Below are 17,529 nucleotides of genomic sequence, written 5' to 3' on the forward strand. Positions count from 1 at the left end.
AAGATACTTGCACATGCAAGTTTATAGAAGCACAATTTACAATTGCAAAAATATGGAACCAGCCCTAATGCCCATCAATCAACAAGTGGATAAAGATATTGTGTCACACACACACATGAATGTGTATATATATACACACACACACACACGAATGTATATATGTATATGATGGAATACTACTCAGTCACAAAAAGAAATGAATTAATGACATTTGTGGCAACCTGGATAGAACTGGAGACTATTATTCTAAGTGAAGTAACTCAGGAATGGAAAAGTAAACATCTCATGTTCTCACTCATAAGTAGGAGCTAAGCTATCAGGATGCAAAGGGATAAGAATGATACAATGAACTTTGGGGACTCGGGGGAAAGGGTGGGAGGGGGGTGAGAGCTAAAAGGCTACAAATTGTGTTTAGTGTGTATTTCCGGGGCAATGACTGCAGCAAAATCTCACAAATCACCACTAAAGAACCTACTCATGTAACCAAATACCACCTGTTCCCCCAAAAACCTATGGAAACAAAAAGTTTTAAAAAATAAAATAACCCTCAAAGAAATTATTTCTCCAATACTGCAATAATTCATATAAGATGCTCTTAAAAGAGCACCTGCCCAGTAATGACATTTCCACCAATGAACTTACACCAACTCTGTCTTTGCTTCTCCAAAACCAATGAACTCTATTTCCAAGCAGTTTATGTGAACTTATTTTTTTGCCAGTATCAGCTTCCCTTTACTCTGCCTCTTCAGATGCATGCGTGACTTGGCATAGCTGTGCATCTCAGGTTATAAACTTCATTTCTAATTCCCAAATAAATTCAACATATTTGGAGAAATATATATATATTATTTATATATATATTTTATATATATTATATATATAAATTATATATATATAATTTTTAAAAGTGTATCTCTAATGGAATTGTGCTAGAGCTTCAGTATCGCTCCAAGTCAACAAATAATTATTTTGATTATAATATAAACCAAAGGTAAGTATTACCGATGATTCTTTATTGAGAAAAATCAAAGTAATTAGAATGTGTGTTTCTTCTCCGATCAGATGCATTAGTTTACTTTAAGCCTTGGAGTTTCTTTGAGTTTTCACATTGTCAGATTCTGGTATTGTCATTTACACTCTCTGATATTGCACAGGAATTAGGTTTAAAGGACAAAGTAAGGAAGTAAATGTATAATATTAATAAAATCATAGTAGAAACATTCATCACATTTTATAAGAGTAAAATATTTTTATACCACTCCACCCCCAAAAAGAAATAATTATGGAAAGGAAATTTTATAATAAAAAATATTTTTAAGAGCATATTTCAGACAGTGGCAAAGGAGAAATACTAAGGAATTAAAAGAGCAAATGGAAAATGAAGATATTTTACCCTGTAAATACAATGTGCAATTGATTTAACTACTGTCATATGCAAAAAAGCAGAAAAATGATGATTACTCTCAGAAGAAAATGGGTACACAGTTCCTGTTTTCTATTATGTGGGTTAATGTGGATGACTGAGAACTATAAAAGAGGAGTCCCACCAGCTTTCACAGGAATTGTCTTATTACTTAGTATGTTCATAAACACAAGGCAGAGATTTGGGGACACGGGATGCTTTAAGGGAAAGAAATTCTATGATTTTTCCATTGATATTGATTAAACAATAATGTATTGTTTTACATATGCAGTTTTTTGTAAGGAAAGACAGAGGCTTTTCCTCAATCATCTGCTTGTTACAATTTTAACTTTTCCTCATTTGCGGAGAAGTGTTATCCATGTTTTATATTTTTGAACAGACATTCCAGAAATGAGGACAAAATGTTAATATATGACAGTCAGTATTTGGAAGATGGTTTGGTTTGCTTTGACATTCTAAACCAGAAGTCATCAATTAGCTTCCCACCACATATTCCCTTCTAAATCCTTACAAGCTAACATGTAATCCTGCTCATGCAATCAGCCAACCCTCACGCTCTCTACCCTGCCCCCCACACACCTAAATGAGTCCATATATAACCAAGTTCTGCTGGTAAATGGACTAACCATGAATATATACATTAGTCTGCTTTGAAAAGAGGAGCCAAGTTTATGTGACTACTCGCTCAGAGATAAAGTTATAAAAATGATTCAGTAGGTTTTATGGTTAGACATGCATTTTTATGGTTGGAATGCCATTGGCTGTACATATATTTTCTTTCTTTATTTTTGAGACAGGGTCTTGCTCTGTTGCCTAGGCTGGAGTGTAGTGACATGAACATGGCTTGCTGCAGCCTCCACCTCCTGAGCTCAAGCGATCCTCTCACCTCACTGAGTAGCTGCTAACACAGGTGCCTGCCAGCACACCCAGCTGATTGTTTAATTAGCTGGGGTCTTTCCATGTTGAACAGGCTGCTCTTGAACTTCTGGGCTCAAGCAATTTTCCTGCCTCGGCCTCCCAAAGTGCTGGGATTGTAAGAGTGAGCCACCATGCCTTATGTTTTCTTAAAGGTTATATAACAGTACTCAACTACAAAATCACCTGTTGTTGTTTGTTTTATTAGTAGCACATGTGTAATCATTCTGTAATTTTTTTCTAAGACTATTGTTCTTTTTTCCTTTCAATGAAATTTGGTAATTTCTATTTTGCTAGAAATTCCAAGTTCCTCCAATTTTTCATGTTTTTGGCAAAATAGATAAATTGCTACAGCATATTTTAAACAAGTCTGACAGTATATAAAAACATTTAATGACATACATACCATTTAATTGTGCAATTCCCACTTCTGATAATCTACTTAATAGAAACAGAATGAATAATATAAAAAATTACGTAATGTGGATGTTTATGATAGCATTGTTTGTTATAATACTAAAATAACTAAAAGCAGCTTTAATGTCCAACAATAGAGAAACGGTATAATGTATTTTAAGTGTCATCTAAAAGCACAGGTTAATAGGTATAGAGTTTCAGTTTAACAAGATAAAAAGGGTTCTGGAGATAGACAGTGGTGATGGTTGCACAACAATATGAATGTTCCTAAAACCGCTAAAACACTTAAAAATCGTTAAGATGGTAATTTTTGTTACATGTATTTTACAATTTTACAATTTAAAATAAAGCATTATGTTCACATCTTTTAAAATTATTATTCTTTTATTTATTCTTCCAGGTCAAGTGAAAGGACTACAAATCAAGATTTTTAATCAGAGAATGTGCTAAATATATATTTTCCCTACATGAGACATGTGTTCGGTTAACAAGCACTAGCAAGGAAACAGACATTTGTCTGAGACTATCTGCTAAGTAGGCAATACTCGCCTACCTTATTTCAATGTATCATAACAGAAAAGAGCTTAATTATATATAAAACTCTAAAGACACTGAATTCTGAATACATAATAATTATATAAATTCACATGTACTATTCTAAGTATTTATTTTAAACTAATAGTATCTAATTAAAAGGGCACCCTAAGCTGTGCTCATCTGATTTTAGTCATCATTACACAATGTATACTTAAAGCAAATCATCACATTGCACATCTTGAATATATGCAATCTTTGTCAATTAAGTATTTTAAAATAAAAAATCACCCTGAGGAGATGCCATACTAACTCAAAATATACTCAAAGTTGTTATATTACTTTTATTATACGTTTTCAATACCCATATTTCTTCACAGCTGAATTATTTTAAAAAAACTGTACTAAGAACACTTAACATGCGATCAACCCTTCTAACAAACTTTTTAAGAGCACAATAGAGTATTTTTAAATATAGGCACAATGTTATACAGTAGATCTCTAGAACTTACTCATCTTGTGTAACTAAAATTTTATATACACTGAATTCCCCAGTTCCCCTCCAGCAGTCACTCCCAACCACCACTCTACTCTGTTTCTATGAGTCTAACTATTCTAAATATGTCATTGACATGGAACCATGCACTATTTGTCCTTCTGTGATTGGCTTATTTCACTTCACAAAATATTCTTGAGGTCCATCCCCGTTTCCACATGTTGCAGGATTTCTTTTTTTGTAGGCTGAATAATATTCCATTGTATGTTTATACCACATTTTCTTTATGCAATCAACCATCAGTGGACATTTATGTCGTTTTCAAGACTTAGCTATGGTAAATAATACTGTAATTAACACGGGAGTGCAAATATCTCTGAGATTCTGATTTCAATTACTTTGGATATATACCTAAATATATGTGACTACTATCCAGTAGAACTTGGATACATATTAACTCAATTACTTGTGTGTGGGGAGGGGTAGAGAGCATGAATGTTGGCAGATTGCAGGAGTAGGGTTACATGTTACCTTGTAAGGATTTAGTAATCCTAGTAGGATTGCTGTTTCATACGAAATTTCTACTTTTAACTTTCTGAAGAACCTCCGTACTGTTTACCACAGCAGTTGCACCACTTTACATTGCCTCCAACAGTGATGGATTCCAATTCTTCCACATCCTGGCCAACGTTAGTTACTTTCTGATTTTTTATAATAGCCATATCAACAGATGTGAGGTGACATCTCATTAAGGGTTTGATTTTCATTTCAATGATGATTATGATGTTGAGCATCTTTTCATTTACTCATTAGCCATTTATATTCCTTCTTTTGAGAGATGGCTATTCAAGTTTTTTCTTTGTTTTTGCTATTAAGTTGTAAAAGTTCCTTTTATTTTGGGGATGATAACCCCTTATCAAATACTTGTTTTACAAAAATTTTCTCCCATTCTGTAAGTTGCTTTTACACTGTTGATTGTTTATTTTGCTGTGCAGAAGCCTTTTAATTTGATGTAGTCTCACTTTTCTATATATTTTTTTGGCTTGTGTTTTGGTGTCATATACAAGAAGTCATTGATAACACCAATGTCAGGAAGCTCTTACCCAGTTTTCTTCTAAAATTGTATAGTTTCGGATCTTAGGTTGAAAGTCTGTATTTTGAGTTGATTTTTGTGTACAGTGTAGGATAAGGATCCAATTTTACATATATCCAAGTTTTTAACACTATTTGTGAAAGAGACAATACTTTCTTCATTGTGTTTTCGTGGCACCTTTGTCAAAGACCAGTTAACTGTACATGTGTGAGTTTATTTCTGGGCTCTATATTCTGCTTCATTGGCCTATATGTCTGTTTTTAATGACAGTGCTATAGCGTTGTAATTACTGTAGCTTTGTAATATGTTTTGAAATCAGGAAGAATGGTGTCTCCAGCTTTTTTCTTCTTTCTCAGATTGCTTTGGTTATTCAGGGTGTTTTTTGTTGTTGTTGTTGTTGTTGTTGTTGTTGTTTGTTTGCTTCTTTTTGTGGCTCCAAATGAATTTTAGGTTGTTTTTTTCTATTTCTGTAAGAAAAAAAAAAAGTCATTGGGTTTTTGATAGGGATTATATTGATCAATTTGGATAGTATGGAGATTTTAAGAATATTAGACTTTAGGGTTTTCTACAGATAAGATCATGCCATCTGCAAATAAAGATTAATTTACTTTTTTCCTTTCTGATTTTGATGCTTTTATTTCCTTCTCTTGCCTAATTGCTCTGCCTAAGGTTTCCAGTACTATGTTGAATGGAAGTGGTAAGTGTAGAGATGTGATTATTTTGAAAATGTGTATTTTAACAAATCAATTCTAATTATAATCTTAGAGAAAATATGTACAAATAAATTTGAATATGGACAACATTTAGTTGGTTACAGGAACAGATGAAAACATTGATTTGAATCAATGATGAGATTGTGGGAATTGGATTTATGTTGTTATTTTACTATTTTCAATAAGGCAATTTTAAAAATGAGAAAAGTCAAAAATAGACTAGAATTCTAACCCATTGTTAATTATGCATATAAGCAAATATGTTTATAAAAATAGATTTAAAATGCAATGAACTAAGCAGATGTTCACAAGTGTTTCCACATGTTGGTCACTCTGGTCACAGTGAAAAAGCAATTTATGAGTCTACAATATCGTTGTTCATATTTGCCTTTTCTCAAAATCTCCATGTCTTAGTTAACCAAAGACACTAGAAAGCAAGCAAAAAAAAAAAAGTAAATTACTAAGTTTCTGAGTAAACAATGAAGTTTAATGTCTCAATTCTACAGTCTAATAGACACTGTAAAATGTATAAAGTGAATCAACACGTTAATTTAGCCTCTTTTTCTGAGGACTTATTAGGAAAACACCCACTAAGGTAATGTCCTTCTCTTGCACTCTTTTTTTCCCAGGATCTTTTCCAGCCTAAGAGTAGTGATAGATGTTTTGTTTGGATTTTTCTGGAGCGGTAGAAATTGTGGAAGGAGCTCCTTGAAGTGTTGTTTGTGTATGCTAGGTATCAGTGAATTTCTGAAAACACGGTCAAAATTTCTCTCCACAAGGGTTTCTCAAATACTCTGAAGAAAGATATTGTTGAGAAACCGCTGAGTTGAGTCCATTCTGATGGCACTGTTTCCTGCAAGGGTTTCAAGTTGACAACTCAAGCTGAAATTCACAATTGTGTAAAGTGCATACATCTTAATAAGTTTATTTCATCTATAAATATTAATTATATATTTTGTATTGGTTCTGTGGCTTTTATCTCTTTAACTGAGATTTTGTAAATGTAATTTTCGCGGCAGCTCAACAGTTTCAACGTTTTGTGGCACTAAACACCATCGAAAGCCCTTATATGGCTCTCCAATCATTAAAACCTGAGTATTATGGGATCAGAGAAAAGATCTCTTTGCCTACCACCTGGGGAAAACATTACCATTATGTTGGAGATTAATAAAGTAAGGCTAAAGGCCAAAGGCAACATGACCCTGTGTTCTACTTGACCCTGTGATCCTTTAGCACTGGACTGGGAAGCCAGGGCAGTTGTAAACTTTGACTTTCCAATGTACTCAGGAAAGTATGCAACCTATCTTTTTCCCTAAGCTAAAATTAAATTGATAATTAGTTTTTTAAAACTTATTATTTTTGCCCAGGTCATCATCTTCTTATGTGATTTTTAGATGTTCAGCTTAAATATAGTATTTTAATTAATAAATAACATTTAAAATATAAGAAACATCTAAAAGCCATCTTACATTTTTCTTTCTCTCCTTCTCTCTCTCTCTCTCTCTCTCTCTGTCTCTCTCTCCCTTTCTCTCTTTCTTTCTGTTTTTTAATCTTGGCATAGAGGAAGCGGGAAGTTACTTAGCACGGTTCCGGGTTTCTCGCGCCCCGCCCGTCCCCCCTCCCTATCACTGCTACTGGCTCTTGGTCCCTCCGTTGGACTGTCCTGCGGAGAGAAACCCCAGCCCATCGGTCTGCGCTGGGACCGCCCGCCGCGCATCTGCCCTTCTTCGCTGACTCCGCCCCGCATCTGGCCAGACCCGCCTCGCGTCAGAGCTGACCCACTCACTGCGCGTTTGCCAGTCAGTCTCTCCGGACCTGCCTCGAGCCTCAGGCTGCTGAAATCACCGCGCCTCACTCGGTCCGTACCCAGTGGGCATCTTGGGTATCTGGGCGGTCTTCGATCCCCCGCGCGTGTGTCTGTCTGTCTGTCTCTGTGTCCTATCCGCTGCCTGCAGCCTGCCTGCCGGTCTTATCGCACCAAGTGTCTAGTGTACCGTTTCGCAGACGCTGAGTGCGGAGAGGCCTTAGCGAAAGGCTAGCCAGCCCGAGACTGGCCAGGCAGCCGGCGGAGGAATACGCGCTCGGTCCCTGCCCTTGTTGATATCATTTTAAACCAAGAGGAGCTCTAGGCCTGTATTTATGCAGAAAACGGGTCGGGAGGCCTCTGCCTGCAATGCTAGTTGTGGGGAGCCAGCCAGCTGCTTGGTGGCTTCTCACAATTTCACGGGGACAGGAAAATTACGTTTCCGGTACTGGCTTTTGAAACTGATTTTAAATCTGAACGGGTGACAATTTTAAGTCCCCGCAGGGAGAATAGATTCGTATTTGGGGCGCCTTTTTGTCTGATGTGTTTGTTCTGAGCCTGCTGACCAGCTGTTTCTGAACTTCATTTTCTCAGCCTCGACAGTGATTCTGAGTCTGCTTTTAGCTTCCTTTTGCCTGCCTTGGCTTTTTCTGTTCCTGAACAGCTGTTTGGCCCATAGCTTAGAGAAAGCAGCCTTTTTTCTCTTCAAAGAGAACCTCCTCCCAGTGCTCAGAGAGATGGGGAGCGGGGAGCCTAATCCTGCTGGCAAGAAAAAGAAGTATCTCAAGGCCGCTCTGTACGTGGGTGACTTGGACCCAGATGTCACCGAGGACATGCTCTATAAGAAGTTCAGGCCTGCTGGCCCTCTGCGATTCACCCGAATCTGCCGTGATCCGGTGACCCGCAGCCCCCTGGGCTATGGCTATGTTAACTTCCGCTTTCCCGCGGATGCAGAGTGGGCCTTGAACACCATGAATTTTGATTTGATTAATGGAAAACCATTCCGCCTTATGTGGTCTCAGCCAGATGACCGCTTAAGAAAGTCTGGAGTGGGAAATATATTCATCAAAAACCTGGACAAATCCATAGACAATAGGGCCCTGTTTTACTTATTTTCTGCTTTTGGGAACATTCTGTCCTGCAAAGTCGTATGTGATGACAACGGCTCTAAGGGTTATGCCTATGTGCACTTTGACAGCCTGGCCGCTGCCAATAGAGCCATCTGGCACATGAATGGAGTGCGGCTCAACAACCGCCAGGTGTATGTTGGCAGATTCAAATTCCCAGAAGAGCGGGCGGCTGAGGTCAGAACCAGGGATAGAGCAACTTTCACCAATGTTTTCGTTAAAAACATTGGAGACGACATAGATGACGAAAAACTGAAGGAACTTTTCTGTGAATATGGGCCAACTGAGAGTGTTAAAGTAATAAGAGATGCCAGTGGGAAATCTAAAGGCTTTGGATTTGTGAGATATGAGACACACGAGGCTGCCCAAAAGGCTGTGCTAGACTTGCATGGAAAGTCCATCGATGGAAAAGTCCTCTATGTAGGGCGAGCACAGAAGAAAATTGAACGCCTGGCTGAGTTGAGGCGGAGATTTGAACGGCTGAGGTTAAAAGAAAAAAGTCGGCCCCCAGGGGTGCCTATCTATATTAAGAACTTGGATGAGACAATCAATGATGAAAAACTGAAGGAGGAATTTTCTTCCTTTGGGTCAATTAGTCGGGCCAAAGTGATGATGGAAGTGGGGCAAGGCAAAGGATTTGGTGTGGTCTGCTTTTCCTCTTTTGAAGAGGCTACCAAAGCAGTGGATGAGATGAATGGCCGCGTAGTGGGCTCCAAGCCCCTGCACGTCACCCTGGGCCAGGCCAGGCGCAGGTGCTGAGAATAAGAATGCTCAGTTCGTTTCAGCCTTAGTTGGTGCCTCCTTAGTTTGGGCTCCTTTGTGATAAGGGGTTATTTTATGCTAATTCACAAGTTTCTTTTTTTTTTTAAAGTGAATTCTTTCTTTTGAAAAAAAAATGCAAAACTAGAAAACTGTTCAATTTAGATTGGAACATAATTTCTAATTGTAAAATTGTCGTTTTGTATTTTTTTGATGTAATATCCTTAGAAATATGTAGAATAAAGTGTATTCCTCCACTTTTTTTTTTCCTGAACAGTCAAGGTGAGGCAATTGATTGAGTATATTTCCCTTCTTATTTCAATAATACTCTATTATTTTTCATGAAAATATTGTCAACATGGTTCTTCTGAATCTATCACAGTGAAAAGTTCTAACTTGCTTTTTGAGAAGTCAGTACAGCAGGGAAAATCATATGTGATCCAATTAACATCTGCATAATTTCACTTAAAATTTTTATGCAAAATGAATGTTTTTAACGTGAAATTTATTTTATTTTCTTTATTTATTTGTATTCTTGTTTCATTTTTTAATATGTTGTGAACATACTGCAGACTTGATAATACTTTTGACTAATTGTTGGGAGTGGTTGTATTAACTTCTTGCCCAAATAAGTAAGCATATTGGTGTTTTCTCAATTAGTCACTATTAACACTTAAGGCAGTGGCTATTTAAAGTAAGAATTGCATCTAGGCCGGGCGCGGTGGCTCAAGCCTGTAATCCCAGCACTTTGGGAGGCCGAGGCGGGCGGATCACAAGGTCAGGAGATCGAGACCACAGTGAAACCCCGTCTCTACTAAAAATACAAAAAATTAGCCGGGCGCGGTGGCGGGCGCCTGTAGTCTCAGCTACTCAGGAGGCTGAGGCAGGAGAATGGCGTGAACCCAGGAGGCGGGGCTTGCAGTGAGCCGAGATCGCGCCACTGCACTCCAGCCTGGGCAACAGCGTGAGACTCCGTCTCAAAAAAAAAAAAAAAATAAAATAAAAAAATAAAAATAAAGAATTGCATCTTAAAAACCTTTCCTAAAGATTTGGTATTTGAGGATACTTTCAGTACCACTCCTACCATCCATTTTTCTAAATTCCTTAGTACATGTACTTGGATCATGTTAAATTAACAAGAAAAATGAATAACTGCACTGAATTGCCTTTACCTATAAATAATTTAATCTTTTACCTTCAGCTTTTATCAACTGTCAATATAAAAGGCAAATAATCCACAGAATGATGTTGAAAAACTTCTTGGAAGAACACCTTCTATTAAACTTGTTATCTCTTGTAAATTATTGAGTGTATCATTTTGATAATGTTCACAGATGTTTCAAAGGTAAGGAATAGGTTGTCTCTTGGATTAAGTCATATGCCTCCAGCTATTATATGAGAACTGTGAAACCAATATGGTTTTCTTTATGTCTTGGCTGCTTGAAAATTCAAAAAAAAAAAAAGGTTTTGTTCAATATTGCAGTTACATTAATTAGCCTGTAATTTCTAAATTAGAGATTCTCTACATTTCACTTGTGGTTTCCTGTTCTCCTCATTGCCGGCCTTCCATTCATATTACACTTATTTTTCTATTTTTTGTATTACCTTTTTAAAAATATATACCTGTTCAAGTCCTTTTAGGAAGAAGAAAATACCTAATTTATGTAAAATTTAATAATTACTTTTTTATAATATGATTCACTTACGCCACAGATTTGACCATTAGAATATGTTTTTGCCTCTACTGTCAGTTTTATTACCTTATATACAAATCTTCATTTTCATACATAGTACAATGTAAATAAATAATTTTGTTAACACTTTTGTTAGCTCTTTGACCATAAAATAATGACAATAAGCTGTTTCTATGTATTTGTTTATCTACAAATTACAGGTTTATTCGTTTTCAAATATTTTCAAAATGGAAATCACTGTTTTTATTGATTATAAACGTAACACATGCTCATTGTAAAAAATGTACACAGTGCAGAAGGAAGTAAAATTTCCACAGTTCAGAAATAACCACAATGAACGTTTTCAATGTGTAAATATCTTTTTGTATTTTTTCCTATGTATACACAAACATTTTGACCAAAAATCCATACTATATTTACTGTTCTGTATTTTTAATTTAAAACTGAACCATAATCATCTTTTCATGACAATAAATATCCATCTCTATCATCATCTTAGTGACTGCATAGTATTCCCTTGTGTTAACATATTATAATTTATCTAAACAGTTTGCTACTGAATCTAATTTGTGTGATTTTTCACATATTTACATGCGTAAACAATGCCATGATGAACATCACTTGCTTAAAACCGTTATTAATTCATGACTGCAAAAAAATTTATATAATTTGCAAAAGCTTAAATCTGATGAAAAAAATATGTGCACATCATATTGATATATGTATCAAAATTTTGGAATACTTTCAAGATATACTCTGCATTTAGATTGACAAATGGAAAACTAAAAACAAATCTTATTTTTCATTTTTCTGAGCCAAATTGCTTTACACCATTGTGATTATTAACATATATCAAAACTATGAAACTACAAATAAAATTTAAAATGTTTATGTTGGTAATTATTTATCATATATACTCTCGATTTGTTTTTACCCATTACCAGTCTTCAGTTAAATTTATAAACCTGAAGTATCAGTGTTAGCCTGCAGCCTTTACAAATGCTTTGATTCAATATAAATCTAGACAGGTATCTATAATGTAGAAATTATCAAATAAAAGCATTTAATATATTTTTGGAACAATGGATTTAAACTATTACTATTTTTGAAAAGCTAGCCGGTGTAAAGAAAAGAAGAAATTAAAATATGCCTAAGAACAGATAAAATATATATGTTTAGTGCTTTGATAAACTGTTGAAAGAAACACTGTAAATTCCGTTGGTGAAAATCAAAGCGAAAATATAAAGGCAAGATATTCTCTATTTGAATGTAAACACCAGGGTAGTTTTTCAATCCTGTACTTTTGCTCATCATTTCTTTTATCACAATATAATTAGTACAAATTAAATAGTTAGGTTAAGAATGCACCATTTAGTACAAATTTTGTTTTGTTCTGTTTGGCTTTTCAAAACAGTCACTTGTATAAACTTAAAATGTACCCAAGGAGAAGAAAACTAAAAATATTGTTTTGTAATTGCAAGCCATCACAGTCAAGGTTATTTTGAGGAGGCTTTTTTGTACAAGAAGTTGGCACATACTGCTGCCTATCTAGTAATAATGGTGAAGGAGAAAAATAAAATATTACACATGTAAGTGATATCTTTAGCCCAGTGGGAAAAAGTTACAATATTTTTTTAAGGGGAGAGAGGAATGGAGTGAATACCCTCTTCCCTATAAATAAGTGGCCTAATTTAAGGGAATAATTAGAAATGTATCAATATATGACTACAGACAGATAAAACAAGTTTTTTCAGCACTTATGACAATAGCTGGAATATAGGAGGCATTCCACAAATATTTGTGGAATGAATGAATTCATAATCTGAATTATACCCCTCCATTTGTTTGCTTTTCAATTCCCTCAATATTTGATCAAAGAAATGAGTTATTACAGAATAAGCCATTTGTATTAAAGCCCATCTTATGAAGAAATAATTGAGAAATGATTGGTTACATAGACTGGTGCTTATACATAGTGTTATTGGTTACATAGACTAGTGCTTACAGTGTTAAGGTTTCTCAATGCTTTCCTTCCTCTCATGCTCGTTTTTTCATTGTTTTTGTGTTTCATACTCGATTGATGAGCCTGTCTTAAACAGACAAAGCTTCTAATAATTGGCATAACTTAAATCAAACAGTCTATTTGTAGAGCAACACTTTTTATAAGTTAATGGGATGCTCCATCGAGTCCAATGCTATTTCACAAAGTCGTGCTCCTGAATCCAACAGTATGACCACAATAATCCTTGAGATACAAGAGCATGCTCATTTGAAGTGAATTAATTCTTACACATTTTAGGGTTTTATTTACTGCCCATGAAATGTAACTTAACAAATGATTCCTTGCAGCCTCATCAGAGTTAATGTATCCCTCTTGGTTCCAGGGAATCACAGTAAGTATTTAAAAATCATCTAGCTACCATTGGAAAGATGAGAAAATAAAGCCCTGATGAATTCAAAGTACCAATACTGAAGATATCATTCTTATAAAACTTTAAAAAACTAACTCCAAATACTTTCACCCTCAAAAGTCGCAGTCAACTTCAAAATATCTCCCATTTGGTAGAAAAAAAGATCAGTTTACTCACTAAATTTCTCATCAAAATTTGGGAACTTCACAGTTTATTTATTTTTAAAAATTATTTAGTGCTTAAGGGAGATAAGGATGAGTGCTGATAAGGGATGAGTGCTGATATTGTATGGCATGACTGGCTCTGTTTTAGAGCTAATGTAAGTGAAACACAAGATGTTGGCATCTTTTGTATGAAAAAATAAGTCTTCTATAATGTAAACTAAATAATTTTACATCCTTTCGTGATTGAATTGAAACTTCTAAAAGGATAAATTTATGCTTTTGAAAAATCAAGAACTTTACAAATCAGTATTTTAAAAAGTAATGTAAGCGAATTTACACAGAATGACAGCCAACTTTTTTTAAGTCACCTCTCTCTGAGGATATTGAGCAGACTAAATCCCTGACTAAAACAAATACAGAGAGGAATTTACAAATATTTCTTTTTCAGTGTCTCAGGAAGCCCAGAGTATATCAGTAAATGGTCTTATTGCACAAAAATCTATCATATATTAATATTTATAAATAAAGAAAGAAGAACCTACTTTAGTCTTTTTGTCTCAAAGGGCAGTTTTATTACATTAAAGATTGTTACAGAGCAAAGCAAGTCAGGATGAATAATTTGTTTCCTATTTTATTGATGAATTTAAAAAATAGGGGAGTTGCAAATTAAGTCAAGAAGAATTAAAAAGAAAGGATGTACAGAAATAAATAGTAATTTAAATGTTAGAAGTGTAAATACTGTAAAGGCATTAAAATTCTGCTTATTTTGATACTTAATTGAAGGTAAAACATCACAAACCATTTGTATTCAATTTGTATGGTTATTTTTATCACTGATTTGACTACTACAGTGACACTAAGCCTCAGGAGTATTTCATTTTTAAGTGAATTTGCTTAAATAATTATTGGTGCTAATCTACTTCCGTCCACTCTCTTACCTCCCTCACTGAATCTCAATCCCATCCTTGCTGAGTATTCAAAAATACATGAGGTATTTCTGGATTATATAGTCTGTCTAAATATCAGCTCAGAAATTTATTTGTAGCTATTAGATGTGCATGTGTTTGATATTGTACAATTCGGTGAGACAAAGCTTCAGGACTTGCATGGTAAGTTGTACATGGTGGGAAACTTGTCTACTGTTTAGGTGTGAGTGAATGTATTTAGCTAAAGATATTCTTTTAAAAAATGTAAATTTCATAAAGATGCGAATTAAACCAACGACAAAGCCATAGGGTCTGTTTGGAATTGTGGTTTCATAATGTATAAATGTGCTGAAGCATATGAATAGCAAAGACTAGGGAATATATCTAGAAATATATATTGCTAATGTGGGATAAATTTTGTGGTATGAAATCATACTCCAAGCATAGCAAGAGATATTGCTAAGAGAAACTGCCCAATACTTCTGAAGTGTAACATAGGCAATGAAATTATCTACTTGTTTCATGGAGACATATTGCAATAGTGTGAACCCTCTCAGTTAAAGAGTAAAAGTATGTAGGAAGATACGTTTTTCTGAAACTTCTATTATATTTTGATATAAGTGAAACAAACCGTGAAAGGATGAAAAAGTATAAACTAGGTATGTCTCTTATTTTAGTCTCCAAAATGAAAAACAGTTTTACTTTAGGCAGAATAATTTTCTCAGACTACTGAGTACTGTTTGTATTATCTTTAGATTGTGAGAGCTGCATGTATAAAATTTATTGTAATGGTCAAGGACAAAAATATCTCCTGAGTACATTTTAAGGTAATACATAAACTGGTAAACAGGACTACAACCTCCCCTCAGCAGCAATTTTCATCATAAATATCATTTAAGCTGAGTTTCTGATTGAAGTAATTGCTTGCTTGAAATTTTCACTGGAATCTGGGGCTGAGAACTTGGGGTCGTGACAATTATGTTTTAATTGATCTTGGAACATACGTTTTTAGAGTATTGCTAACCTTGTCTGGTAAAGCAGTTTATCTTGCTATATATGCAAAGGTTATCTATTGTTCAAGTTGTTAGATAAAATTTCAAATGTTACTCAATACATAAAACAATATGGAATCTGTCCCTAAAAAAATTCCTCAGTGAATAATTAAGAACGTTATATTAAATAACTTAAGTCAGTATTAAGAATTCATAATTTAAACAGAGAGGAGTTTCAGATCAATTGAATACACATTTTGAATGCAAAAAAAATGAATTTTACAGTTGAAAAAATGGAAAACATGTCTGTGTCAGATACTAGTTAATACATTCTCTCTAAAGAGACAGCCCTCACAGAAATTTGTAAAGGTGATGATTAGATACAAAAAGGATTAAAAAAAAAGTCATGGAAATCTTTCATAACAACTCTGAAAGGGGAGTCATGTTTCTCTGTTGCACCATCAATGTAGATCCCAAGAAACAATGAGAATGTAGAAAAGGTGGCAAAAAGAAAGACTTGGCCCTTGGAAATACAAACTTGTGGCACACATCGAAAGTTCATTAAAAAGTGTCAGTATTTAATGCTAGAAATTATCTCAGAAGATACATTACTGCTTGCTTGCTTAATTTCATATGTACTACCTAAAAGCTCCAGAACTTCCTACAATCATTAAGGTATTAAAGCAATAATTTTTAACTTATAATAACAATGATTCTGAAATGTGTTATAATGGTTTGAGTTTTAAAGCTCCCTATGTTTTGCTGTTTGTACTGAGTTAGACATCCAAAATTTGCTCTTTCCAAGGTTCATTGGTAAATTTTTTAAATTTTCTATGGCACAAATGGTAGATCATACCTATTAAAAACTCAGGATGTGCATGGCAATTGGGCTGGAGGACTGTTCTAAATATAGTCAAGTTAAAATCTTCATGTTTGTAAGGAAATTGGATGGACGAATGGATCAATGGATGGATGAATTTGAGGGTGGATGCATGCATATATACCTGCATACATATATAAATAATAATAAAGATGATATAGAAAGGGAGATAAGAACAAATACAAGGATCCCAGGACTAACAACACATCAATTATCATATGGGCTCAAATTAGGAAACACAGACCTCTTCGTCCAAAAACAAAGCTTTGGTTCCCAAACAAGTCTATGGTCCAAAGAAAGGTGATTGGGCAAGTGGACAGAACCATACGCAAGTGTAATCCCTGTGGCAATTCACTCCAGTAAAATCTTTGTGATGAACTAATATTTACCGGCATGCTGGTGGGGAAGCACTGGCCCACATTTAGTTAAATGACAATATTGAAACCTGTTCAACATTTTTGTGTTTCTCAAACTGTGTTTCAAAGTGTATCAGAATCAATGGTAGTATTTGCTAAAATTTGGATTCCTAGGACTCACCCTTGGCTTACTGAATCAAATTTGATGTAGCAGTGGTGATGTTGGGTTGAAGAACAGAAATCTACATTTTTTTCTCATAGCTCCCAGGAGATTTTTATGCATACTTTTTCTAGAACAGGAGTCAGCAAATTGTTTATATAAAAGCCCAGATAACAAATATTGCAGCCATTGTGGGCCAAGAGAAAACATCAAGGATATTATGCAGGCTTTCATATAACAAGAAAAAACACATCTCCACAAATGTTAAATTTGATGAAATTCAAAATATAGTGATGATATTGAGAAGAAAAGAATACTATAATAAAATTATCCTACAGAGTAGAATTTGAGTGGGTTATATTTCACTTAATTAAGGTTCAAAGTTAGTGTTCTCAATCACTCAATCATCAAATCAATTGTAAATATGTTCACCTGTAAAACCCTTTTGTAGCTGTGGCAATACAAAAACAAGTGGCGGCCTGCAAGCTCTCATTTTGCAACTTCTAATCTAGAAACACTGTTCCAGAGGCTTGTCTTAGTTTCTGCCGTTATTACAAAATACCATAAATTGGGTAGTTTATAAACAACGAAAATGTATTTCTCACAGTTATGGAGGTTAACACCATGGAATACTATGCAACCATAAAAAAGGATGAGTTCGTGTC

General features: G+C 34.8%; 1 protein-coding gene across 1 annotated transcript; it reads left to right on the plus strand.

Moving 5' to 3' along the window:
* Positions 1-7,328: 7,328 nt before the first annotated feature.
* On the plus strand, positions 7,329-9,984 carry PABPC5 (poly(A) binding protein cytoplasmic 5). The gene is made up of 2 exons (XM_050775274.1): positions 7,329-7,449; positions 7,990-9,984. Exon 2 carries the CDS (start codon positions 8,133-8,135, stop codon positions 9,279-9,281), a length of 1,149 nt encoding a protein of 382 aa, XP_050631231.1. The 5' UTR covers positions 7,329-7,449; positions 7,990-8,132; the 3' UTR covers positions 9,282-9,984.
* The last annotated feature ends 7,545 nt before the right edge of the window (positions 9,985-17,529 follow it).

Source organism: Macaca thibetana, chromosome X, assembly GCF_024542745.1.
Source record: "Macaca thibetana thibetana isolate TM-01 chromosome X, ASM2454274v1, whole genome shotgun sequence".
NCBI classification, from domain to species: Eukaryota; Metazoa; Chordata; class Mammalia; order Primates; family Cercopithecidae; genus Macaca; species Macaca thibetana.